At 37.1% G+C, this 27,292-nt stretch overlaps 1 protein-coding gene across 1 annotated transcript in view; it reads left to right on the top strand.

Moving 5' to 3' along the window:
• LOC130579259 (nesprin-1-like) overlaps positions 1-27,292 on the top strand; it is a 104,177-nt gene that overhangs the window by 28,574 nt on the left and 48,311 nt on the right. The window contains exons 2-4 of the mRNA XM_057375912.1: positions 14,221-14,282; positions 23,664-23,759; positions 25,598-25,681. Of these exons, the coding sequence (XP_057231895.1) occupies positions 14,221-14,282; positions 23,664-23,759; positions 25,598-25,681 (242 nt within the window). The remainder of the gene's footprint in view (positions 1-14,220; positions 14,283-23,663; positions 23,760-25,597; positions 25,682-27,292) is intronic.

Raw genomic sequence — 27,292 nt, 5'->3', positions numbered from 1 at the left:
GGAGAATGACTTTTCACAAGGGCATGTAGTGACAGGACAAATGGGAATGGCTTTAAGATGAAGGAGAGTAGATTTAGATTAGATATTAGGAAGAAATTATTTACTGTAAAGTTGGTGAGGCACTGGAACAGGTTGCCCATAGAAGTTGTGTGTTCWCCATCCCTGGAAATGTCCACAGCCAGGTTGAATGGAGCTCTGAGAAATCTGCTCTAGTGGAAGGTGACCCTGCCCATGCCAGGGCACTTGGAACAAGATGATCTTTAAGGTCCATTCCAACCAAAGCCATTCTTTGATTCTGTTGATTCTGTGATTTGTGTCCCAGGCTCCTGGGGACTTGATCACCAAGAAGAGAAGTCAACTGTGTGGTATCTTGTATCTTCTCTAATCCTTGCCCCWTCCTAAGGAATCCTACTTGGAAAAGTCAGGAGTTACTGCAGCCAAATTGTCATATCCTTATGAGTTGGGATATTGCTTCTATCTGCTGTGTTTGAGGACTGCCAGGGCCACTAGATTAAACAAATACCATGAGTTTCTCTAACACTTTCCCTGTGAAAGAGAGCAATTTAGACAAAAGTGAAAAAGTCTGAGTTTGTAATTCAGTTCACACTTAAGAGGCCCACAGGAAATTAGGGAAGAAATTTTACCTCCACAATGAACATTCATATGCTCCACTGTTTCCTTGTCCCACATATACATGAAAATTCTACAGCATGTAGACTTCCTATTGTGTTGTTTGGGTTCATGATGTTACTGTTTCTCAGTCTGTGGATACAAACAGGGTGTTGTGCCTATTGGGACATGTCACCTGTTGGAATATGCTGGTGTCTGCTGCACTTGTCATTAGCTGCCTCGTCATTGCCATTGACAGCAATCAGCATATATTTGCACAGTATGAATATTAGAAAGATGTTTGTAAAAAAAAAMCAAAAACCAAATAAGCACAATCTATGTCAGCATYGATTTGACTTCATCTTTGGATTAGATCCTTGGTTTAAGGGAACCTGCTTTCATACTGTTCTAAAATAATAAAATGGATTTAGAGTCTAGAAGTTGTGTTAGAGGGTTTCTTTCTATTTAGTGCAATATATTCTATGCCTTCCCATTCTGCAGAGGAGTTGTGTCAGGGCAACTGGAAGAACTACAGACAAAATCTTAATAAAATGCATATTCAGCTTGCAGAGCTTCTCCTGAAGCACACTCTCTGGTGTAAGGTATGAATGAGCTGAAGGAAGTAGGTTTTTTGCTATTTGAAAACGTATTCATATTGTATTTTTCTGATTGAGTATGAATTGGATTAAGACAAGGGATTTTTTCTTACAATTTCTGGCAAATCAAAATGCATCTATCTTTCAGGTGCTGCCTGTGACCAACATTCTTGTTACTTCCTAAACTATTAGGAGAGAAATAGCTTGGGCTCGGGAATGTGCGCATCAGGTTTATCTGTTCAAGGACTGGAGATCAAGCACTGATATTCTTGGGAAGTATTATTTAGGAGCTTCATGCTCTGCGAAAATTAGATAGACCTGAGAAACTTCAAACCTCTGAGATTCAATAAATACCACTCTCAACAGAAACTTTCTAAATTTGTCCAGTTGTGATACTCTGTTTTCAGTATGGATGAGGGAGCAATCTGCTTATGCAAGWTTGGGATGAATAAATCCCCTAAAAAGCAGCGTGCCTATATGTGTTTTTCCAGTTATTGTGCATCTATATGATCAACTGAATGAACCTCACAGGGATTTTACTCTAATTAGTTATTTGCAAAAAGTATGATTTTCATGATACCTTCTTCAGGAGGATATGTTCTGTAGGTTGATAGGAAAAYTCATGCTGGAAAAAGGTCTGTTTTCCAACTTCCATCTTGGTCAGCTGGAACCATTTGAGACCAGGTTTTCAGGACTTTATCTCCACAGACAGAGATTACAGGTGACCTGATCCACTGCCCTACAAGTCCTCTGAGCAGAAGGTGTTCCCTTTCCTGAGACAACATTTCATGCTGATGTTTGCCCATTGTCTCACGCTTCAACCACGATGCTGAAGAACCCAGCTCCATCTTCTTACTGGCCTCCCTACAGCTGCTGGGGGGCTGCAGAAAGGTCCCCATTTCTGCCATTTCTGCCATTTCTGCCCCAGACTGAGCCAGACCCCATCCCTAAGCTTCTCTTTACAGGCCAGGCAGTGCATGACAAGGATTCCACTCGTGTAAGGTTCCCTGTGTGAGATATTCACATTCGCGTTGCTATCTGTGTGCCAGTGACTTGGTAATGGGAATTTCTAATTAAAAACTCCAGACTGAGTTCTGAGTATCATTAGCAAGACAGCCTCTTCCTTCATTGGAATGGGGTTTCCCTTCACTGTGTTTCAGATGGCCCTGGAGACAGTCTGCAGTCATTCACTTCTATAAAAGCTGTGATGAAGCCTTGAAGATTTTAAAATTAAAAATATAAACAAGAACCACGGAGTTTGACAAGGAACATATTAAATGTGAACAGTGTTTAGTCATAGCATGGTTCCTGGGCAAATCTGAGATATCACTGTCTCTATGCATTTTGTCAAATATTTCTTTTTGTTTTGATTGTTCTTTTTTTTGTTCTGTTTTGTTTATTGAACAACATCCTCTGAATATGCTTGTCATCTTTTCTTTCTCATACCATTTTAATATATTTTTGGATGTCTGGTACATATAAAATTTCCAATGAGGAAATACCTTTTGCTGCTTTTTTTTATACAGAAGGATACATCTGTCAAAATTAAGARTCAGTCAGTTTCATTAGAATGGTGTTCCCACAGGGAAACATAAAGAAATTCTTTCTGTGATCAGTTTTAGACTTGATGGACCTGTACATCAGCTGATTTTCAGGCTTCTTGCAATATTATTTTGGAAAAAATATTTGCTAGGAGGTGGTAAGTGCAGGAGTTTTTCCAGCAGGGCCAGTAAGGTGAAAACTTTCTGTGTGTGAGGAAAATATTTCCTCCTTACAAATATATATGCTATAAAATGAATGAAAAAAATATCTTTTTGTTTCAGATGAGAAATGATGGCCTGAAGTATAATCTCAATGACAAATGCTTGTTTCTTTCACTGGCAAAATTCTCATTAAGTTTGCATGTTTCAATATTAGTGCAGGAATGACAAATAAGATCATGGTTATGTTCAAATAAATTATAATCATTTATAGCTACCAAGAAAAGGAAAAGAAACAGATATAACCATACAGTAGCCTAGAAGACCTTTTAAAAATTAATTGTCTGTAAGCAAAGTTAGCATCTCCCTTCTGTCTAAAGGGCAGGCACAATGTATCATAATGCTTAAAGTTAGCCCCTGGCTATCAAGGATGAAAACAATTATTTGCTTGCAAAAAACGGCTTCTTTTCCCTTCATGGCAGCCCCCTGCTTTCCAACTCAACTTTTCAGCTCAATTTCTGTTGAGTGGGCTGCTTTCCCTCTTCCAGGGCATGGAATCTTACTTTAGCTGCCCCTCAACAAGTTCAGGGTCTTCATTATTGTAACACAATGGCCCAGATTTGCTTTTTGTCYTTTTAAGTAATATAATCACTACAARAATTCWGTTACTTGCATRGTGATGTCTCTGATTTGCTGCTGTGGAAGGGACTGTTGAAGGCAGAGTCAGGACAATACGGTTTTTTTTCTGTGTTTGCTTGCTTGCTGTGGTGTTTCATGGAAGAATGTCAAATCACCTTTAAAAATACTAATCAATGCCTAGACATGTACACTTTAGTTTGAATAATGTCCATTTTTTCACCAGGGTTATTCTGTTCACATCAATGCTGTTCCATTGAGCAAAGTGGTGTAGTATACAAATGTCTGAAACTTGTAGGTGAACATTTATAGCTCGCTTATATCTTCACTTATATCCTAGGATTTTGGTGCAAAATGATGTTCAGAGAAAAGACTCTGATTCTGATGTATGATGAAGTTCATCATTCCTAAGACTTGGTTTCAGTGATTTAATTGTTTTCATTCACATTTTAGCCAATTTTTTTTACATTTTTATCTTCAAAACATTGACCTTCAAGGATCTTTTTTTAAGGGTTTTTGTTTTGGTTTCTGTTTAGCAAATTTAATTATGCCTCCCCCACTRTTTTCATAGTATTTTCATTTCAAAGAGAAGAAATAGTAACAGAAACAGTGCAAAAGTCACATGCTTAATCATTAGGTCTTACAGGAAGAGCGACATTATTGTAAACAATAAAAAATAAACCCCCACAATTTATTAATTGACATTTTCACTTCATGGCAGGGGAAATGTAGTTAGAACCTGTGTGGTTATATAAATAAAGACTGATCTTATCACATGTGTAGAAGAGGAGAAAATAAAGTTTGTACAGACATGACTAGGATTGGCATATGTAACTTCTGAGTTGTCTTGGTGATGACAATAGTGTCATGCACTCCAGTACAGCACAGGAAGATTCTCTGTTTCTTTCACTCTTCCAGATGCCAGTCAGAGGTTTTTCCACTTTCTGGGTACATGCTGTCTAGATAATTCACACCTTTCTTCTTTCCTCCTCAGATTCCTCACTTTAACCTAGCTTTTGTCCCTTCTGTGCCTGAAACAGAGAGCTATAGCCATCCACCATCATGGGGATGAAAGGGAAAGTGAGGATAGATGTTGAGCATGCAGCTTCTTCATAGGATTATTTGAAGCTGAAGCAGTTTTGGGCAGTACATTTGATTTTTTCCCTGAATTCCCCAAGCTGAAGCATGTTCAGCTGCTCTTTGTAGGAACAGTTTGAGTGCAGTCTGCTTGGTGTTTCATCAAGGCTATTAAGGTGGGTTGTTGGAGAGCCTTAAGTGCTAAAATTCAAGTGTTTGTGAGAATTTRAAAAGGCTTGCAATTTGGACAAATTAGGATAGACTTTTTTCGGGTTATACAGAGCTCTGCTTTTTGCCAAATGTGTAACTCTGAAGGTTCTGCTTAAGAGGCCCACAGGAATTCATTCATGGATTGAGAAAAATGTGACAGAGCATCCAATCTAAAATTAAGACTGTATCACAAATAGCTTGTAGATGGATTGACAAAAAAACAAAAAAAAAAACAAAACAAAAAAAAACAACAAAAAACCACTGGCTTTTTAAAGCATTGTTTTCCATAAATCATAAGCTTGTTTGTAGTTCTTTGCTGCCTGCAGCACTTTGTAAAGTAGTTTCTTTACTGGCTTCTTTTGTCTTTCCATGACTGAGCAATTACACAGTCTTCCAGGTCTAGATAGCACTTAGTTACCCTAAAAGAGTTGTCTGTAGGAATGAAGTTTTTACTGAAACAAATCYTAATAGAATTGCACTCACCAGTCTGCCTTGAAGTTTGAGCAGCCTCTTTTACCTTTGGTGGCTGAACTGAACACCATAGACAGATCTATGGTTCTTACCACTTTGAGGGCTCATTGAATACTTAGGCCATTTGATGTTCCCAGTGAGCTATTTGGTTATTTAACTTGAGAATAAACGTGGTTGAAGTTCAAAATGGTTGCTCCTATGCCGCTTTCATGAAAAGTATTCACTGGTTATGAATGGACTGTATCAGAAATGATGGCCAAAATAGTGCATTTTTCCAAAATGTTCATGCATCATGTAGCGCAGACAGCACAGAGATGCAGGAAGGAGGATCACACAAGTAATTGTCATTTGCAGGGAAATCTATTTCTGTTCAARACATTGCCCAATTTGATTACCTTGAAAATCCCTCACTTTTGGATAGTTAGCATCTCAAAGGGCTGCCTGGTGTTTGTTGGCCAGCTTGCTTTCTTTCTGTGTGGTGTGCTGTTTTTCATCTTACAGCATAGCAGGATATATTACTTAGTACCACARAATTWAGTATTGCTTTCACCCTTACTACCRTGTCTATGTTTTTACTGATTTTGRGTTGTTCTGTTGTTTTGTTCTAGTCTCTTTTATTTGTATTGGAATTATTACTACATTTTTTACTATAAACAAATAGAAATGTTTAATATAATTATTGGTGAATATTCTGAATTCATGAACAACATACTAAAAAAAATACTGTAGTAAAGGACCCTTATATCCTGATTTCATCCATTGGACAGCATGTGTCCAGTATGACTCCATTAGTTTTGATTCATTTCAGTAGATTCTGAGGGTTTTTTTTAATCCAAGTAAGGGTTTTTCCACAGTTTTTAGGCTATTGAAGTCATTTTTGGCATAGAAAAATTATAATTTTACTACTAGTAATAGAAATTTGCTCCAAGCAACGCATTTGCTGCATTAATGTTTCTGTGTCTCATGACAGAGAAACATTAAACATTCAAATTCCAATTCAGTTCTGACATTTTTGGATGGAGTCTCTCTCAAAGGTTGTAGTGTATAATGTTATGAGAAGTCCTATTAATGTCAAAACATATTAGCAAATCCACTGCTAATTGGTGATGACTGTTACAATAATTTGCCTGCCAGACAAGGTTGGCTTCAGGAAAGCAAGACTCTCCATTGTTGTGGGAGTTCATGCAAGTAACACACAGTGTGTAAAAGATGGAATCAGAGCCTGTGCTTCAGTTTCAGAAATCTGCTAGCTTCAATCTGATCTTGTAGGTATTTTTATATAAGTATTTTTTAAGTACYTCTCYTGACTGCAGAATGACTGCTTAAAGYCCTAATAAAGATACTTGTAGACCTACTGGTACTGATCTAGATTACCTAGATCTATAACCAACTTTTTAAAAKATATTCTTTAAATAATTTTCTTTAAATGATTTGATGTGAGTACTGCCTGTCTTTAAGACTTCTGTTAAAAATTAGACTGCTTTTCATTGAGGCATGGTTTACTTTTTTTTTTTTTTTAAATCTGACTTTATTAAAAGCTCTAAGGGAGTGAACCAACAACACATGAAGGTAATTACACACAAGGTTTTCACATAGAAAAAAGACATGAGAAAGAACAGCTGCAAAATATGTAAATTGCAACATGATGCTGGTTGCAGAACTGCAGTGACCTTTAAAAAACAAACAAAAAAATTGTTTAGGTGATTTTTTTATTGTGGTCATTGCAGATGCTACTGTAGYAGGTAGTTTATAGACAGGATAATAATTTTTCATCATAACTACTGAATACTAAAGCCTTTAGGAAAAATCAGTTTTTAAACCTGTGTGCCTACTTATTAGCATGAATGGATTGGAATATGAATGCTATGTAGGATAGTTATACTTATTAATGACATTCATTGGATCTTCTGGATTTCTCTCTGATTTGTCACCATCCAAAGCAACTCTTTAAGTATATAAATAAGGAAAATAAATGATTATGAGAAAAACTGTCAGGTTGAGTCTGACCAGTTATATCAGATTGTTTTCACCTTATCTACTGGTGCAGGAAAAGATGTGTGTGTGAACACTTAAGTTCACTGGCACCTGTSCCCAGCAGGTGAATAAACAGACACCTGCAGAGCTGCAAATCCTGAATCTTTCAGACAGAGCTGAAGCCATTATGCATGATTAACTCAAATGTTGGGTACCCTGATTTTGGTTAATATCTTCTCAAGGGTGCTGCTTTGAAAAATGAATTAAGTGTGCCTGAAATGGCTTTCTGTGTGATGGTGCTTTAATTTCTGACTGCATTCAGCTGAGTGTGGATACTATGAAAGTGATTCATACACGAGTAACATGTTTACATCGCATGGAGATTCAGACAGCAGTCGGTGCAGATTAAAATAGTGCAGCAGCACAGGCAGATACACAGTAAACATAAAATTCAAATACATTCATTRATTAGTTACGAATGTATTCTGCTTCTACATGTGGAGAAGAACAAAATGCAGCYCATACAGGCAAAATATGGTAGATAGCAATTTAATTTCAGTTTGTTTTATTTTTAGTCCCTCAAAACACAAAATAGGAGAAAGTATGCTGCAAGGATGGGAAAGTGGAAAGATGCACAAGTCAAAAAAAAAAAAAAAAAGGCAATTTGGACCTATCCTCCAATCCACTGCAGAAATCATGTTGTCCTCATTTGTTTCTCCAAGCACCAAGGGAAGCCCTTCTGATCAAAGTGAAGACAGTTATGGCAGTGCAGTCCAGACCATGTCCTGGCTTCTCAGAATCRAGATTAAATCACTGCACTGTGCTCTGTTCATGCTCTGTTCCTTCCTGCGAAAACCAGAGAACAGGAAAGTGGGGGATAATGTGAGACTGGGTGGCACAGGGGCCTCTGACATGCTCATGAGAATATGGGCACAACAGGGCCTTACCTTGGATTTAAGGACTGGAATTCTCCCAAGTCCCACAGTATGAACATATGCTGTGACAGTCTAAGCRCTGCTGTGAGGTGGAGCCAACAGCCTGAGTTAAAGCACACACTCTCTGGTGCTGTCTAATTTTTTGGTTTCCCAGATTTCAAAAGTTTAATCTGCTTGCACAGTCCACAGCAAGTGCTTCCAGAGAGACTGATTGCTGATTGTGCTTGCAWTAAATAGGCTGGGAACAAAATACACATTGATGTGTTCAGTTTGCACTTTATTCTAACCAGTTTTCTTTTAAATGCAACCTTCTTTGGATGATAAATTGGATCATTCTTTATATCTTTCTAAATAGTGGCTGTAYAGACACCTTCTGTCTTAGAAGGGAAGGAAATCAATAAGAAATGTAAACCCAAAATACCTATTTTGTAAATACAATTCAGACAGTAAGAGCAGAAAGTCCTCAGCTGTGTGCCAGTTGCTGTGCAGCAGCATGTGACACAGCAGTCAATGCTGCTCCAGATGTGAGCCTGCTTCTCTGCACTTCCATTTCTGCTAATTATTCCACCAGTGTGTGTGTGGTTCTCTGTATTTCCACTCTTCCCAATGACACCAAACCTTTGTCTCCCAAAGGACTGTGCTAAGGTTACCTGTAGATGGAGCAGTGGGATGTGCTGGTGCAAGCCCCAGAGCAGAGAGCTGATCCCCATCATTTTCTCCAGTAGGGGTTTGGCCAAGGGGGACTGGTTGCCTTCTAGCCCTGGTGCACGGATTTTCTTTCTGCAGAAATGGATGGAGAGCAGGCTGATGCTCAGTGGTGGAACAGGCTATGAGTGATGTGTAGACCTAGATCCCAAATTTTGGAAGTTTAGCTAAATGGTCTGTTGCTGTGACCCTCTAACCATCACTGGTAAAGCATGTTCAGTAGACGTATATCTGCAAAAGCTGCACATTGGCAAATCCTGTCATTCTGCTTAAAGTATAAAAAATTGATAAATGCATGAGGCATTTAATATATATATTCCCATTATTTTTATCAGTATTGCTTAGTCTTGTTGTCAACTGAGTTGCARTGGCTGCTGAAAACAATTTTTCTCTCTTTGTTCCCACTGCCCCTAGCATCCTTTCTTTCATCCTAAAGCCTACAGTTACTATTTAACTTAGCAACTTAGAAAAAATACATAACCTACCACAAAATTTAATTTGTTTGTTGCAGTTTTTTAAAAAACAAAACTTTCCTGGCATTGTCCCATAAAAATATTAACTGGAGGTTTAAAGGACAAGAAATGAATCTCCATTGCCTCTGTGCAGTATTCCTAATTGAGATAATCCACCTGTTATGAAAGTGTTGATTAAATATGTAGCTTAAAATATTTCCCCTTTTCATAAGCAGTGTCTCCATATTATTGCTTTCACTCTGCAAGCTTTTCTACAGCTGTTTTAAGTTAAAAATATCATTAATGAAGACAGAAATTATTATATAACATAACTTTTCGAAGGCCTGGGGAATGTATGACATGTTGCTAATCAAAATTTTCCACTGRGGTGCTGTCCACTGCTTTTTATGCTGTGTTGTGTTCTCAAATGACATTGAAACATTGCAGCTGTTTTGGCACACTTTTCTGTACTACYAGGTTGATTTAGAAGTATGACAAAAGCCTGGAAAAGAAAATAAAACCAAAAGCTCTTTGATGCCTTTAGTGACGAACTATCAAAACCAAAGAAAACAACAACAAAAAAAGGGTACTGAAGCTGTGAGGGACTTGCATTTCAATAAAGCAAGAAACACAAAAAATCTTCACATTATTCAGTCTGTGAGAATCAATCAAGATGCTTTTATTAGACCTGTGTGAACTTGACTCTGCTGTGACTCTGGCTCTGTGCATGAGTCTCATTCTTGTGTTACCTTGAAGCAGACCCCAGTATTTGTCCCCCTGAGCTGAGCTGCCTTCCCACCATCCTGCCCCCCAGCACCTGGTGCTAGAGCTGCTTTAGGTGCCATCTGCTGCTGCACAGTGCACACCTGTCAGCACGATACCAGAAATTATAAAAAGTGTGTGTGGTGAATATTCCATCAACATATTCATGACTACCTGAAGATGCATAGTTGGTTGTGTTCAGTGAAAATAATTTGTTCTAAATGTTTTAAAGTAAATATATCCAATTACTTTTGCAWTTCTTTCTTCCTAATAAAAAAATTCCTCTAGAAAAGCAGTCTGTTGGTGACACTTYGGTAGAGAAAAGGTTTGTAATAATATTACAAAGAATATTGTATTGAGATATGTAGATAYTGAAATATTAAGGTATTTCCAGCCAATTAAAGGAAGATATTTGTTCTTCTAAAGTTTCTTTCAGATGCAGAATGATGTTGTCAGAATCATTGTGTTTTACAGAAACAGAMATTTGAATTTGACCTCTATAATGATACATTCGAAATAATGGCATAATAAAAGTTACTCTAATTTCAATAGTGTGTATAYTCTGTTGGGCTCTGTAGGGGAATAACATTAATCTCTACAGAGAATGTTTCATATCTACCTTCATTTTACCAGAGAAAAAAAAAAAAAAAACAAACTGGTGCTCTGGTGCTCTAATTTCATGAAATTGAAAGTACTGCATATCGTCAGAAATTTGAATATGTTTCCAGCTGCACTAGGTGCACTCTAGGTGCACTCCAAAAGTTCTCYGTGTCCTTATATGTGTTTCATGCCCCTTGTACAACAGATCAAATACATTATTCAAAGCTAAGTGACCTACATGTCTGTTCAGATTCATTGCTTGCTGTTTCTTCCACTTTCAGTTGAAAAGCTGAAGGACATCCCTGCCTCACTAGAGCATGCAGTGAACCCAAGTGGTTGTTTTTAAAAGCTGTTTACCTGTCTATGTGTGACCACATGGAGAAGGTGGTCTATGCCATTCAGCCACTTTAAATGAGCACTGTATTGTTAAGAAAGCACTGGTGAGAAAGCTGCATCAATTTTTGCAGCCACACATCTTTTTGCTTTAGGATATCAGCAATGTAGTTGGGTTGTCACGGTCCCTGGATGAATTATTCAAGCTCTTGACATCAGAGATTTCTGCTCACGGATTGGCTGGTGCTAGGATAATAAAATCTTTCCACAGAAAAACAGTGGAGAAGGATGATGGCAGTGAGGCCAGCAGAACTGCTGTTTCCAATACAGCTGGTTTGCATCTCTGCAGGAAAATATAAGGATGTTTTTAAGGTTTGGCTTTGTGTGAATTTTTTGATAAGAGATGGTGGAGGGATTTGTGTAAGAGACCTGCATTTCCAGTGAGGGGAAGAGATTGGATCATTGTGGAAAAATTACTTCTGGCTGTATTCTGAAGAAACGCTGTACATGGGAGAGGGGTGGAAGCCGCAGCAGCATCCACAGCAGCAGCAGCAGTGCCTATGGCTCGCTATAAAGGTGCAGGTGTCAGAAATGTTCCCTCATTGAATGTGCTGCCCGAGTTCTTCCAGTGCCAGCAGGGTAAGTGGAGTATGGATCTGACAGTCCTTGCAAGTGGGGAGAGCGTGAGGAGCTGTGTGACACACGTCATGTGGATATGGATAAACAGTACCTCTGCAGAGAATGTAATCAATGAAAATAACACAGTTGCTTYCAGGGAAATTTGTAAAAAGTCTATTTACAATGTAATTTTTAAAATCAATGCACTACTTGTGTTATGTTCAGACATGGATTTTACAGTGGTAAAATCTGTTTATTTTAAGCCTATTCAGAATAAATGCTAAAACCAAGAAAACTTTATTATTAGTAGTTCCAACTGGGCTCATAAAGAATATATTGCTCACATAAATTCCCTTGAAACAGGTTGTTTAGAAAGGCTATTTCAGCTCTTTGTTGGTATGACTGAAACTGTGTACTACCTGTGCTGGTAAAGTGTCTCTTTAGAAGCTGGAAGCTGGTTCTCTGATTTCCAGTTCTTTTCAGAAAGTTTTTTCTTAAATCACCAAGATGCACTGGAACTACAAACTATTGAATCATTTTCACTCATTTCTTTGATGAGAAGTTTGATTTCTGAAGGCCTGGTTTATTTCTTTTGGCATGCCCTTGTTGTTCAGGCTTGTTTTTGCAAGTTACAGAGGTGTGAATGAAGGCAGAACTGGACTGATTTTGTGTGTGCCTGATCTCTATCCCTACACCCACACACAACGCAATAAAAGTGTGCAAGTGCTTCCATGGAAGTTAATTTGGATGTCTAGATATGGAATTGCAGAGCACAGCTGACATTTAGTGTATGTCAAAAAGAAGGCAGCTTGTTCATGGATAGGAACCATGCAGTGAGAACTCTGTTTTTCAGAATATAGAAGCTATTGTCACATACAAAGTCAAGACACCTCCCTGCCAAAAATGGTCCCTATAGAATGAAGCATAATGCAGTGTCTTACTGATATTTTTCATGACTTGCCCATGAGTGCAACAAGTGGATTCTGAGAATGTAATAAATTTTAAAAACTTGTGTTTTACTGCCTGCACAATGATCTCAAAGGAAAATAAAGAATGCACAGTTATTTTCTTAGGCATAGAGTGTGACAGTCTAGCAATAGATTCTGGAGAGTGTGGGTGTCTTTTTCTCCTCTGGTATTACTGATATGTGAGATAGTGTTTACATATAAAGAAAATACCCCTGAATTACAATGCACAGACACTTTTTATGGGAGCTTGTACCTGGTCAAGGAGCTAGCACTGTCTCACTGAAGATAACATTTTGACCTATGAATTTTGTGTGGTGATTTCTATCTTTATGTACCCTCATTGTGATGCAACCCTGCATGAGTGTAAATCAGGGAGCTAAGMTCCTGATGTTTTGTATGCTTGTTAGTAATGCAACAGGCTTAATAGTTTYCTATTCCAGAGCTTTAATGGGTGTTACAGAATATACAATTTTAATTTTACAGATGTGGAATAGGAAAAACGYTATTCAGTCCTGCACAAGTCACCAAATGCAGTAGCTACAATTAGATGCTCCATCTGTAGGCTTTGGGATATGCACACGTTCTTATGAAAAGTGAATATTTAACAGCGCTTGTATTTATTTGAATTTTCTKTTGTGAAATGAAGGGGCTCATTCAGAATTGATGATGGTAATAGCATGATTTGGTTTTCCATTAAATAGATATTTTTTTCCTATTTTTGAAAGAAAAATCTCCCTCATGAATATTTGAATACCTCTGTTGTGACATTATTCCATGTGTCAAAACTGATTACCCACAAGGAAGGGGCAGGACTTTGTGGGTTGGTTATAGTGCTGTGATTCTCCTCCCTCCACCGCTGTGACCCTTGYTGCTGAAGCTGGAGGAGCTMATTTGGGAGCTATTTTTATCTGTGCATCTGGCAGCTGTCCCGCAGGGRCACTGTGACAGTCAGGGAAATTCACCATAAATCAGACAAGTGCTTCAAGACAGGACTAAGGGAAGTACTGAGTAGCAGTGTAGAAACTGCCTGAACCAGCTAATGGCTCCTTCCTGGCAGGATCTTCCAGAGGACAAATAAGTTTGATAATGCAATTTCTGATCTTTAATTCAACATTCTAAACATTTTCAAATACACACACCGAGAATATTTTTTTCTAAGTCCCTAACTGACTTTCTGTATAAAAGCAGTTTGACTGTCAGAGRTGTGGATTCTAGTTTAAAAATATGGAGAAGTTCTAGGTGCTCAGAGCTTGGGTAAGTATACTATGAATTTAGAACTCAAATTTATCTTGACATTCACATTTTGAATGGTATCTTTCTGGTTATTGGCTTGTTAAAACTTGAACTTTGCCATGAAACTCTAAATGGTCAAGAATCAGAACATTATTGTAATAATACAAAGTATTTGTTTGGAGTATTTAGAGGCAATATTGACTGTCTCAACAAAATATAGAGCTATTCCTAGCAAATACAGAATGCATTTGTTGTTGTCAATAGGGAATTTTACTCTTCCATCATGTAAATCTGAATGTATCCAGTGATGTCTAATCAAACCAATTTTCTTTTATTCTCAGATGAGCAAGAGTCAGTGCAGAAACGGACTTTCACAAAATGGATCAATACTCATCTGGCAAAGGTAACACATGGCTTTGAAATTTATTTWAAAAAAGTCAAACCTTTTAATCTATGCCTACACAGCCCTGGAGTATAGAATATGTTAAATTTCTCTGGGCAGTATTTCATAAATTTAAAAAAACATCCTCATCATCTGCACACAGTTGAAGATGAATCTCATCATGGTGGTGGTCAGCTGCACAAGTGTGAGTGGTGTCCAGAGGCAGCCACYCAGCTTCTTTGGCCAGAGCTGAAAGGTGTTCTTTCAGCCAGAGGAAACATCTGAAACTGCTTTTTATGAAATATAAATAGTGGACTTATTGCACACAATATATTAGTATAAAACTTAAATCGTGTCTTGTCTAGTTTGATAGAGGCATACTGAACTGGTTACAGACATAAATAGTGCTTCATGAATTYTGTGCTGAATTAATTATCTGATTCATTGTGAGATTTGTCATGAAACAACTGTTGCTTCTTCTTAATGCAACTTAAAACTCCTGGTTCAGCCTTTAAAATAGTAAAGACTTATTTACACAGTTTTAAAAGTGTTAAGCTACAATTGGTACCAACTTTACCTGAAAACATAAGCAGTGAGATTTAATTTGGCATTTCCTGACATTTTCACACAACACATCTCTAACCATAGTTATCAATTAGTCCAATAAATTAAAATTTTAAACTCCAGCACAGCTTCTTGAAATGCATGTTTTTAAGCCTGAAGATTAATACTCATTAAAATTGAGTAAAGAATATCTKTAACAGCACTGTTTTAGCTTTTGTGTAAGGGATTGGCTAATAATTCCCTCAAAAATGAGCTTAGCAAAGCAGGAAGCCCAAATAATGCTGTATCATGATTTGATCTGTTGAGGCAGTATGGTAGWGGAACAGCATTTATTTACATTGCTGAGGAATGTAATTGAAGAACTTACTATGAAATTAACTATACTGGCATTATAAAATTCAACTGCAAGGACAAAGTTATCTTTGGGACTTCTTGTCAGTGGATTCTCACTGGAAGTGAGGTCTGTCCCCCCATTGTCTTTGAAATAATTTGGAAAAACCCCTCATGCAAGAGAGAATTTAAGTGCTCTGAGTTCCGTTTACATCAACTCACATTGAAAGGCATKCAGTGTTTCCTAAAGCATTACCTAAGTGAGCTGTGAATGAGTGTCTAGGGAGAAAAAAACCTCTTATTTCACATTCATTTATTTCTTAATTGTGTAGTGTCATTAATAATAATCTGATAATTATACACAAGTAGGACTATTAGGTATTTTATCGATATCATACTGTTAGGTATTATGAGTGTGTGTGGGCATGTCATGATAATTTCCAAGTCTACAGACTAACCTTGGGAAGAGACAAAGTCAGGGTGGCAGCTCCATTAAGAGATCTTGCCCTGGATTGGGATTTGTGAATGTTTCCTGCTGTGCTGGTCCCTTTGGGCCATGAGGCCTCAGGTGAACCTTTTGCCTTGCATGATCTGGGTGTGGAGTTCAYTACGGGGTCTGATAGTGTAAAGCTGATCAAACACATTCAGACTAGGCATTTACACAGCCACAGCCCTGACTTTTAGCTGCCTGAGGTATCTTTTAATTACTTGTAGTAACTGGTTTGTGTTAATTCACACTTTAGCAGGAAAGGTGTTGCTGTGATACTTTTATTGATGGCTGTCAGCCCATTTGCCTCACTGCCTATGTCAGATCATCTGGCTTTGCTTCCCATTCCTGCTGTTACAGGAAACAGAGTCAAAGGAGAAGAAAGCACTCTTTGTAGAAACTCGGCTCAACAGGTGTGATGCATGCCACTCAAATTCTAAAGTTTTTAAAGCTTAAGCGTTTAAATCTTTGTTAGTTATGTTTTTGGAAACTGTGGAAATATGTTTTCTGAGTTAATCACACCTGTAGGAAATACAGGTGGGTCTTTGAAGTGCCCGGGACTACCCTTGCACTCATATTCTTCTRGCTTGTAACCCAGAAATTCAATATTTAGGCTATTTGATTTTTGTAAAAGGTTGTTGTAGCTTTGATTGTTTCAAGAGAAACCAGAGATCTGTAAAATCTCCATTGGCTGGAAGCCTTTGAAATGTGATAGGGAAAAATCCTGGAAGGAAACCCACTTTTGGGAAGCATTATCTGCATTCTGCTCTCATCTTTGACCCAATAAAATGTGGAGCATCTACTACCAGTCTGGTACCTAGAGAGGAGCACGGTGAAGTGCTGGCCTCAAACTTACAGCAGGGAAATAGCAATCCATGCTGCACCAGTGTGGGGTAAAGGAGCTGGGAATGAAGGAGGGAAGCTGAGCCAGGGGAAATGGGGGATAGCTAGGGGGAAGATGTTGTGAATTTTGTCTTTCTCCCCACAGATCTGAATTTAACTCAGTATATACATGCAAAATTAAGAGCAACCTCAGTTCAARTTTTCTTTCTATCTCTTGGCTAATCTTGGAAAACTTTGGATTTCTTTCCTTTCATTGCTGTTTTTTATAATCTTGTAAAATTTTTAATGTAAAAAACTAATAGGAAATAAGAGTAAACTGAAAACTTTAAGATATCTTAACTCTTAGCACCATGACTATTTAAAGAAATGTCTCATAAACGAGTTCAAGGGTTTTTGAAAAAAAAAAGCACTGCACAAAACCTCAAAACCAGGAGGAATTAAAGTTTTCTAAGCAAAGATTGATGGGGTTTCACTGTAGCAATTTGAAAGATGGTTGTACAGGTTCAAAGGAAAGGAAACTCTCCTAAAGTAGAGTTGTCATCCTTATACTGTGTTGGTTGAGTAGAGCAAAAAGGATTTAAAAAGAAGCAGTTTCTGACATTGTGAGGAGTAGAGATTTGAAAGAAATGGAAATACACAAGTGATTTGATTATTTTAGGTAGAACAAAGAGCAATTAGTAGCTTGGGAACATAAGCAGGATGTGATTGTCARGGGTTTGCTATGAGTAAAAAATTCTCCCCTGCTAATTGTTAAGATCTTTGTACATGTTTTTCATCTAAAAAGTCATGCTCTAATTGAAACAGAATCTAACTCAGTATCTAAGGCTATCAAGTACTTTAAAACTATTTTTTTTTGCATTTTAACTGTAAAGTTGAGAATGGTGTTGAGAATATGGATACAAATAAATAAGAATGAGCAAAGCAGGTAAATGAAATGAGACTACTGCTGAAATTTCTTCACCAAAAAGGTTGTCATGCACTGGAATTGGCTGCCTATGAAAGTGAGTGTCATCACCCCGGGAGGTATTTAAAAGAGATGCAGATGTGRCACTTAGGGACACAACTTAGTGGTGGACATGTCAGTGTTAGGTTAATGGTTTGACTTGATTTTAAAGCTGTTTTCCAACGAAAATGATTTTATGATTCCATGCATTGAAATTTATGAAAGGCAGTAGGAGAAAGGTGTGAATTTTTTATTTTCTCTTGCTGTTATGATAGAGTGCTACCTTTTTATAATTATGTTTCCTATTTCAAATGTATGTTCTTTCACAAGCAGAAGTCAAGTAAAGGACTTGGCATCAGCTAGTTATGGGACAACTCAAAGAAAGATGGAGATAAAACAGCATTAGTGGGAGCTGTGCCTTCAGAGAGGGGACGAACAGAGAGGAAAGACCCGCGAGTATGAAAACCAGGGAATGTAATTCAGCTTCATTTTGGGTGAGCTGTTAGCACGAGGCTGCATCTGTCCCTCTGCTGCCTCCCTAAACCCAGCTGTCTCTGTTCTGTCATYCTCAGTAGTAATCTGGTGAGGCTCMTCAATTGGAAATCATATGTTTTCTCTGCCAACCACTTGCAGAAATTGGGTCACAATCTATGAAATGAATGTGATCTATCTTCTGGCCATCCTCTTGAATTTTTGTGCACCTGTGCAGTTCTAATGATAAATCAGATATGCATGTGTAAAAGGACAAGAAGTTTTCTAATTTCATATAATTTATTCATATTCTTCTATGACTGTAGAACTGTCCTTCCTCCTCTCAGTCTCAGCTTCAAAGGACAGGCATCATTTTGAGTATGCTTCTGATTATTTTTGAGGCATCTTTTCAAAGTCTAAGTTTAAAATGCAGGACAAATTTACACCAAATATTTCAAAAAGGAGACATTACTTGCATTCAGAACAGCAATTACTTAAATGTTTTTCATTCCATTGCCAATGCGAATTTTTGAGATAGTGGATTAGATGAGTAAAGAAGATGACATTTGTTGCCTTTTTTATCTTCCATGAAAGTTTGGGAGAATGGTAGTTTGAAAGCTTTGAAACACAGACTGTAAATTGGTTTAACACAAATAACGTTTTTGTTCCCAGCCAYAGAAATRATTTTGGTATTGTACTCACCAAAGWATTGTTGTAAACTCACTAATAGAGTGAACAACAAATACTTACTGAAAGAATTTACAATTAATTTTGTATTTCCATTAAGAGGATGAACACATTAAAAAACAAAAGCAGAGGATGGATATCAATTAAAAATAAAACTTAATAATGGATGAGCATTTTTTATTTTAATTGTGCAATATTTATATAATGCTGAATTAAACCTGGGCATTAAACCTCATCTTAAAGCTTTTGAAATTGCAAAATCATATCTTTTATAGYAAAAATAGGAAGAAAAAGCAACAGATAGATCAAGACACAGARCTCTCACACACAGTGCTGTCCATGATATTAGCTTGTTCTTGCAATGTTCTTGGTCTTTCATGAACCTCCTCARTTTTCACCTTTTTGAGTCTGATCCTTTCGGTCTTTTTCAAACCTGAAAACAGAGGCTCCCAGTTACTTGACACTGGCAGAGAAGGAAACAGGCCAATGTCCATCTTGACTGCATGATGAGAMAAATCTGACTGGCASTTTTCTGTTTCAAYAGTTACTGYATRTTTTCAGCTAGTACTGCATKTAACTTSTAATSTTRAACAGTGAATGCTRATGTAATTYRTGTGATGAAATTAATCATGTAAAAYTTAGGACTGAGTCCCTCAGATTAAAGGAATAAAAGAAGTCACTAATAGCAAGGAATATCAAAACTTGTATGCTTATGGATTTAGGAATTGTGGCAGGGGAGCGGTCCAGCTGTTACAGAGTAATGGAAATTTCACATTGTCCTTGTTGTCTTCACATATATTCCCCCGCAGAGTCAAATTCCTTAGTTTCACAGATTTGTTCCTGTTTGTGCATATGGATAGATTTTTCATACATTTTTTCAACAGTTTTTGAAACATTATTTGAAAATTAATGTTGCAAAAATAGTTTTCAATGTCTGCATTGGCATTCATTATGATGCAGATGCTGTTATTCATATAGTATGATTTGTTCATTAGAGAAGTTAAGTACAGGGTGTTAGGAAAAGACTCCAGTAGCAAAGATGCAAATGAAAAATTAAGTGCATGAAAAAGCATTGTAATAAAAGAGTAAATCTTAGCAAATATATGTTTGTTCCATTTCGGAAGTCTGGATTTTACAAAACTTGTGTTACTGTGTGAGGGAAGGAATGTCTACAGATTGCAGGTCTATTAAAAATCTTCTGTTGAGGCTTGTCAGTGAAATATTTTTTATATGTTCCAATGTTGAGTCCTTTAAGTCTTTCAGAATATTTCCTGAAGACTACAGCAAATTGGGCAAGTTGTAAGAGCAACAAGTTTATGAAAAGCATTTCTTCCACAGTTCAGTCATGATCAGTTCTAAATGCAGTTGTTTAAATAACATTTAAAAGGTAAAAATCTAGTTTTTTCACCTTCAAGATATTAACCTTTAAGGTTTGTTCTCAATTAATTCATATTCCTCCTACTGATCACATGAATTTACTTGTATTGAGCGTGACTCCCTGCTTGGGACATGATTGTTCCTAAGTATCATTGCCAGTATAAACTACACTACTTTAATTTGATATACTGCAATAAATGAGTGTTTAATAGAATTCATGCAACGTATGTAGCAGATCATTTATCTTATTTTGCCAATTTTCTTTCTTGAAAAAGCTTGCAAAAAAAAGCAAAATTAAATACTGAGGCATCTGAAAATAAAGTGTGGACCACCTGACAAGTGTACATTTAGTGTCTCATTGGTCATTGAAGTATATTCTGAGTTCTGCCTCAGAATTTTCTTCAAGTTTATAACTGACAGCTTTTCTTTAGTATTCCAGATAATTATTCACACAGGCTTTTCAGCATTCAAAATACAGTGTATTAGGATCATTGCAACTGATTGCATTACTAGGATTATACACCTACACTCAAAAAGACAAAATCTGGAATACAGTCAACATTTTAAAATCACAAAAATTTAAGTTAGTTTTCTTTCCCTCTTTTTATTGATTTGCAGTTAGTATTTTGGCAGTTCATTAAGGCAACTAAATGAATAGTTGTTAAACTAAACTAAAAATAGTTGTTTTATTCTAGTCCCTAGAATAAAAAGTATTCAATATATTCTAACTGAACACAGCTTAAAAAAAGAGATAAAACTTTTCTTCTCTGAAGGCGGATTAAGTAAGCAGTGTTCTTCATCTTTCACTTTTTTTGACATTATATATGCATCCGAGTAGGTATTTACCMATTCCAGCAAAATATGTGTTAATATCAGTGGAGGATCTCCTAGAAAAACATTTATATAGCTTAAGCCATCCTATGTARTGGTCCATATAAAATAAAAAAGCATGTGTGAACTTCTCAGTATCAGCAAGTGTGTGTATGAGCATGGGGAATAACATTGATAGCTATGTTTGTGTAAAAGAGGAGTCTATTTTTCTACATATGCCACTCATTCCATATTTCTGAGGGTGACTGAAATAATAATAATAGGGTAAATTCTATGCTTATGTACCCAAAATAACTTAAAAAAAAAGAAAAAAAAAGGTGATTTAGGAAGCATGATGACAGTGTAAYCTCCTTGTAATTAGATGTTAACATCTTCAGTGTAGTGAAAAACATTATATTATGAAGTGTATTGCTGAGAATATGTTTGGCAGTCTATATTATTAACTAATTTTCCATATTAGAGGGTGTTTATACTGGAGATCTTGTGGCACAGGTGTTGCATCTGCCTTCTGTTCCTGGTTTTRTTGGTTGTAAGATCCACAGTGTGTGGTGCTAAACACTGGCAGTGTTTGTAATTATGCAGCCTTCCAGCAACTAAAAGTACATTTCAGCCTGCTGAGTTAAGGACAGTTGTTGGCATTCTCACACTTCAGAGCAGCAGCTCTCCCCAGCTTTGGTGCTTGATGGTTTCTTTGCTGCTTCTCATGTAATTCATTGCTACTCTACACCTGTTTTTTTCCCCAAACCAATGTTCAGTTCAAGTAGAAAGTACTGTAGGTGTTAATTTGCTTGGTGGTATATCCAGAGATACTTTCAGTGCCTTACCATAGCACCAAGCCTCAGCTGGGRTGTAAATCTTGTTTTTGTAGCTTCTGTGAGTAGCACTGGAGGGTGATTCAGAGCAAGAGTTTGGCTTGGCTGGTCAGAGGTGTTAACTGCAGTGTGAAGCTTTACACTGGGAAAAACAGAAATGCTTCCCAGACTTGCTTTGCAGATGAATTCCAGATGACTTTTGGCTTCATCCTGGGGTGAGACAGTGACCCTCTATTTCAATTTGTGAGTAAGGATACACAGCACAMAAGCTAGAAAGGAGCTGTGTTGTGCTYAAACAGGTTGGCTGACAAGCACRTTAWGGKAACAGGAATTACTGAGTACTGTAAMTYWYACYCTTCAATCTAAGTGTAYCCTAAATTGCTCACTRCRAGAAACCCATCTCTCTTCATTGCTGTAGAGTCAATTTCAAGAAACAAACCTTCCTACTGGGGCATTTGGGTAGGTGGGGAGATTTTTAGGCCTTTACCTCCTGTTGGATTTGGATGGCAGCTGCTATAATCCTCTTTTCTTTATTGCTGATTTACTTTAGCACATAATTCTTCAGTGTTTTTTCATGTGGTAATACTGATAAAACCAAAGCTGCTCCAAGTGTCAAAGTATCAAAGGAAATGATAACACAGAAGGTGAGGAAAATTAAGTGCATTTATGTCAACTGCSTGTGATGCAAGACTGGGAGAAATTAATCTCCAGTGACCTGCTTGCTCCATTGATTTCTTTGGTGYTATATTAAGGAAGAACATGATTCAAGGAAGAACAATATCTATTTCACTTCTATGAAATAAAATAGAACTGTGACTAAATATACCCTCATAATGAATTGTAGTGCTGCTTTATTTTATATACATGAGAAAATGGGCTGTTCTATGAGTGTGACTATTAGAGCATGTCAAATCTCAGATGAAGTCTGCTTCCAACAGAGTTCTTTTTTCACTTTATGCCAAAATTATATTTCATTGAAATACTAGTTTATCCAAGTTGAACATTTTTTTTTATTTGGGGAGCCAGAATATTTTGCTTTCTCCTGATTTGTTATTGCATTTTTACCTTTTCAAGAACAGTGTTTCATTTGTTAGGTTCATCTTTTCAAATCTCTATTTATACACAAAAAATAGATAAGTTGTTGTACAAGTACTTTTTTTTAACAAGTACTTTTTTTTAACAAGTACCGCAAAAGTAAATTATTAAAGTACTTTCAAGAATTGTATAGTCTCATTTTAATTTTAGTGAATTAGGCATTATCATTATCATCATTATGATCATTATATGAATTCTCACAAGCTGATAGAAGCAGAAGGATGCTTATTCTATTTGTCAGCTGGACCAAGTTTAAACCTTGTTTCTGAGAGACATTTTGTGATCACTTATTTACCGACCAGATGAGAGCTGGTAGTTGCACAATCTGGGGTGCATTCAAAAATACAGAGTTTTGTMGTGTGACTTAGTTATTTAAAATTTGTAAAAGATCATGTTTAAATATTTTTGAGTATTATMATTTTTGTGAATGTAAAGACATTTGATAAGCAATTTGTCCTAAGCAGGAGCTGACAGAGTGCTGACAGCACCGGAAGCCTGCAAGGCTGGAGGAGAAAAAATTCAGCAGCTCAGTGTAACAACTGTCAGCTGTGAGAAAGTGGCAGCATCTCTCAAGCAGCTACACCACTCCAGGGATCTTCCCTTCATACAGCTCCTCCTATTGCTCAGACTGAGAGAGTGAAATTTCTGTGAAATATTAACACTAGGAAAAATAATCTGATGGATTGAAAAGTGACTATAATAGTACATCCATAAATTCTGCTTTTTTATAGACTCAGAGGCAGYTGTTGGTGTGGCAGAAATCCGCAGTGTTGCAGTCTGTGCCAGAAATGTTAATTAGTTAAACAGTGTGGTGGCAAAGCAGTGGTTAAAGGATATATTGATATTAAACAGTTTAAAACACAAAGAAGGGGACCATCCACTCTGTTTCTGTTCAAAGAGAAGGGAGTTAGGATGTTGTACTGGTGACCCTTTATAATRTCTGATGCTTTTTCTCTTTTCAGCGCAATCCTCCCATGCTGGTGAATGACCTGTTTGAAGATATCAAAGATGGGGTGATGCTAATTGCCCTTTTGGAGGTTCTTTCAGGGCAGAAGCTGGTAAGAACTTTCTTCTTTCTAAATATACAAGACAGTTGCATATCTTCCGTGGGATACAATTGTCTCGTAAGTTTCTGTATTTCAATACTSTAAAAAAACTTACTCCTACATAGGAAAATAAGTTTTTCACTGAGTGGATTATCTGATTAAAAAGCGCTATTACGGATTAGTACATGCATGCTTGATAGTATGCATTCTGTATTRATTTTGCCATAGTAGTTCATAACAATTCCTTATTTATATATTAGTCTTCTGGGTTTTGTTCTGTGTTAGCTCATCTGGGTTTTGCTGGTATAGTACAACCAAGGTCTAAACTGCAAGTAAGTTCTATACATCTTAAAAAAAAATTAGTCTTTTCTTGTTAAAATTATGGCTTTCTTTCAAAAAAACCCTATACAAGCTCCTCAAATTTAATGGGGCTTTATATCCATTTGCCTTGACAGCTGCTCTGCTGCTGTAAAGAGCCTYCAGTGATGCCAAATAGCTTTATCAYAGCCAAGTTATGTACTGAGGGGACAGTGTGCACGACAAATAGGCTTTCTCTTGGAAGGCAGGCTAGTTTGTGCATATGATGTAGGACAAAAATGAAAGAATTTTGGGCCAAGGGCTCTGACTTTTCCCAAACCAGCTCGAAGATCAGGTGGCAGCATCTGAAGGAGCAGTGCAACAGTCTGTCATTCAGCTTGCTCCAGGGCTCAGGTGTTACAAGGTCCCTCACACACAGGCAGTTTGCAAGTGTTCTCCTTTTCATATTTCACCTCTGTTTTGATTGCAGGTGAACCCCAAAATCAGGTAGCAAGTCAAACTGCAAAAGCAGATTTTACTGTAAAATGGGATAAAGCTGTACTTCGTTATGTGTTTCCGCTCCACTGAAATATAKCCGTTTCAGTTTCTGTTAGTCTGAGACAGAAAGCCTCCCTCTTGTGGCAAACCAGARGTAGTAAAACAGGAAAAGAATTTTAATGTCGGCACCTGTTGCAGTGAAATTCACTGGATTGTATCCTGCCTGTAWTAATTAGGGAAAGACAAGAGATATTCCAAAACTGAATAGTGTCTGGTGAACTTAAAGGTTATGAATACCAGTATGTGAAATAATGTAGTAACTGCCAGAGGAATTTCAGAATTTGTAGTAGGCCTTTGTTGAATCCATTTGTAAAGTCATGAAGGGAATTTAAATTATAATAGTTGCACATTTGCATTACAATATAAGATTCTGTGGGGAATTCAATTCAGTTGTACAGTATTAGAAACCTGGCATGTGTTCTTGATTAAATTCAAAGAATTCTGTCTTTTTTAGCCTACATGTCTTAAGTTCAGCAAAACTCACTGCTCAGTGGGAATTTAGCTGGRGTTTTAATTGCCAGTAAGGTATTAGAGAGATGGGATGAAAATTCTTCGTTAAAGTGTCTTCGCTGCACTGATTTTTTGAAACAACAACACATTGACCTATACATTGCAGGGAAAAATATTCTCAAATGCATATAAATATGTATATATATAGACACACATATATATGTGTATGCATGTGTGCAAAAATAGTGGTAGTTATTTTACATAAGGAAATAAGTTCTCTGATTTAATGGTGTTTATGGACTGAAGCCAACAGCTTGCATCCTGAGATTATTGAGATATATGTAACTTCTTTATAATGGAATTATCACACTTTGTCCCCTATACTTGTCAGTCCTCCCTGTCATGTACACGTAAAGATAAAATTCAACACTTTCACTGTTCCAAGGAGCACTTTTACATAGACATTGATAATAATCTGGAATTTCATTTTTTAAAGCAAATTGGCATTAATCTAACTAAAGTTTAATGTGYTCTTTCTCTTTAAGCCTTGTGAGCAGGGACGGCATCTGAAGAGAATCCACTGGGTTGCCAACATTGGCACAGCTCTCAAGTTTCTAGAAGGTAGACGGGTAGGTATGGTAGCACTTAGCCCTGATTTTCCTTTTTGTTTTTCCTTGTTTCCATAAGGATATGATTTGTATCTACCCATCTGTTTTTATTCTCCAAAATTTGGGCCATGTATGCAGTCTTTGGCTTGCCAGGGCCTAAAAGCTGCTGTAAAGTAAAAATTATAAGGTCCAACGCTAATATGTGGCAATGCATAGGGTGAAAAGTGTCTTTTTTTTAAAATTAATAATGAATCACCTTGGATGAGTTCCTTTTTTTTTTTTTATTTTTTTTAATTTTTTGATGTACTCTTTGGCTCCTCATGATCTCTACTTCCCTGTTGCTGTTCTCTGCAAAGAATGAATTTTATTTCAGGAGAGACATTCATTTATAATTAAAAAAATAGATTTTTGGTCTGCATTAGCTTTTACATGCAAAACTCTACTCCCTGGAATTATAGATATGAAAATTAGGGCAATGTGACCCCTTATTAGCTTGCCAGGACTTCAAATTAATTCCTGGATTTATTCTGGCACAGTCAGTGYTGTGGTCATTTTAGAAAAGGAGAAAAATAGTTTATAAATTTAACAAAAKAAGAAAACTTAAAAACTCACTTTGATTTAGGTATGACTATCATATAAAAGCAATGTACTTCTACCCTTTTTCCTGATTTCTCTTTGCACTGTAATGACTCWGATCTGGATTTTTTCATTAGATTATAGGTTTTTTGTTCCACTAATTTCTGCATTTTAGTTCAGATGAACTAAAATTTAGTTCATTTTTCAGTGCAGATGTTGCAACTGATGATTTTTTTCTCCACAACACTGTACACTGGGAGTTGTTGGATTTTGGCAGTCTTTCCTTCATGTTGGCTGACATCTGACCTAATTACATTTATGTTATATGAGAAAAAAACCTTAACAGAAGCCTGTAAGAAATCTAAAAGAAAACTTTATAAAATGGAAAATGTATGACCAAAGCAAAGACAAATATGTTCCTGAGGCAAAATTCATCTTTAGCTCACAATTTCACTTTTTGAGGAAGTACAGTGTGTTAGTACAAACTGTGTCATGTGCAGCCTGAGGGAGGARGCTTAGGTACAGACAGGGCTGTTCCCTGGGGAGACCTCTGCGACCTGAGACAGGGCTGGGTGAAGAGCAGAACACCCACACTCCCCTGGTTTATGGTGTCACCCCGCAATGGGTGACCCAGCTTAGATCCCAGAAATAACATGGCATTGCAGCTGGGAAGCTGACCCTGCCTAGGATCAAGAGAGATTGCCAGAGCACTGCATTTTTCCTTCTGACTCCTCAGTATTTTTATCAGGACTKGTCTTAGTTGTGGTATTAATATCCCATGGAGGGAGTTGGAAATGTGCAGGGTGTCAGTTGTATTGGGGTGGTCGAGAGCAGTGTTCCATAAGCTGAATCCAACCTAAAGGATCCATAGACCCCCTCTGCCACCTTTCTCCTCCAGAGGTGGGGATACTGTTCAGACAATAAATGCCTCTTMAGCAGCTGAATGCCATCCCTGGGCTGTACTCAAAGGATAATAAATGCAGACAGCCCTCCATGGGCTCTCCCATAAATAAACTTTAATCAACTTACTATTTTCACTGTCCAAAGAGACTTCTG

This window comes from Malurus melanocephalus, unplaced genomic scaffold (genome assembly GCF_030028575.1).
Source record: "Malurus melanocephalus ecotype Western Australia unplaced genomic scaffold, MMel_1.1 scaffold_264, whole genome shotgun sequence".
NCBI lineage: Eukaryota > Metazoa > Chordata > Aves > Passeriformes > Maluridae > Malurus > Malurus melanocephalus.
This window is presented reverse-complemented; position numbering and strand designations above follow the sequence as displayed.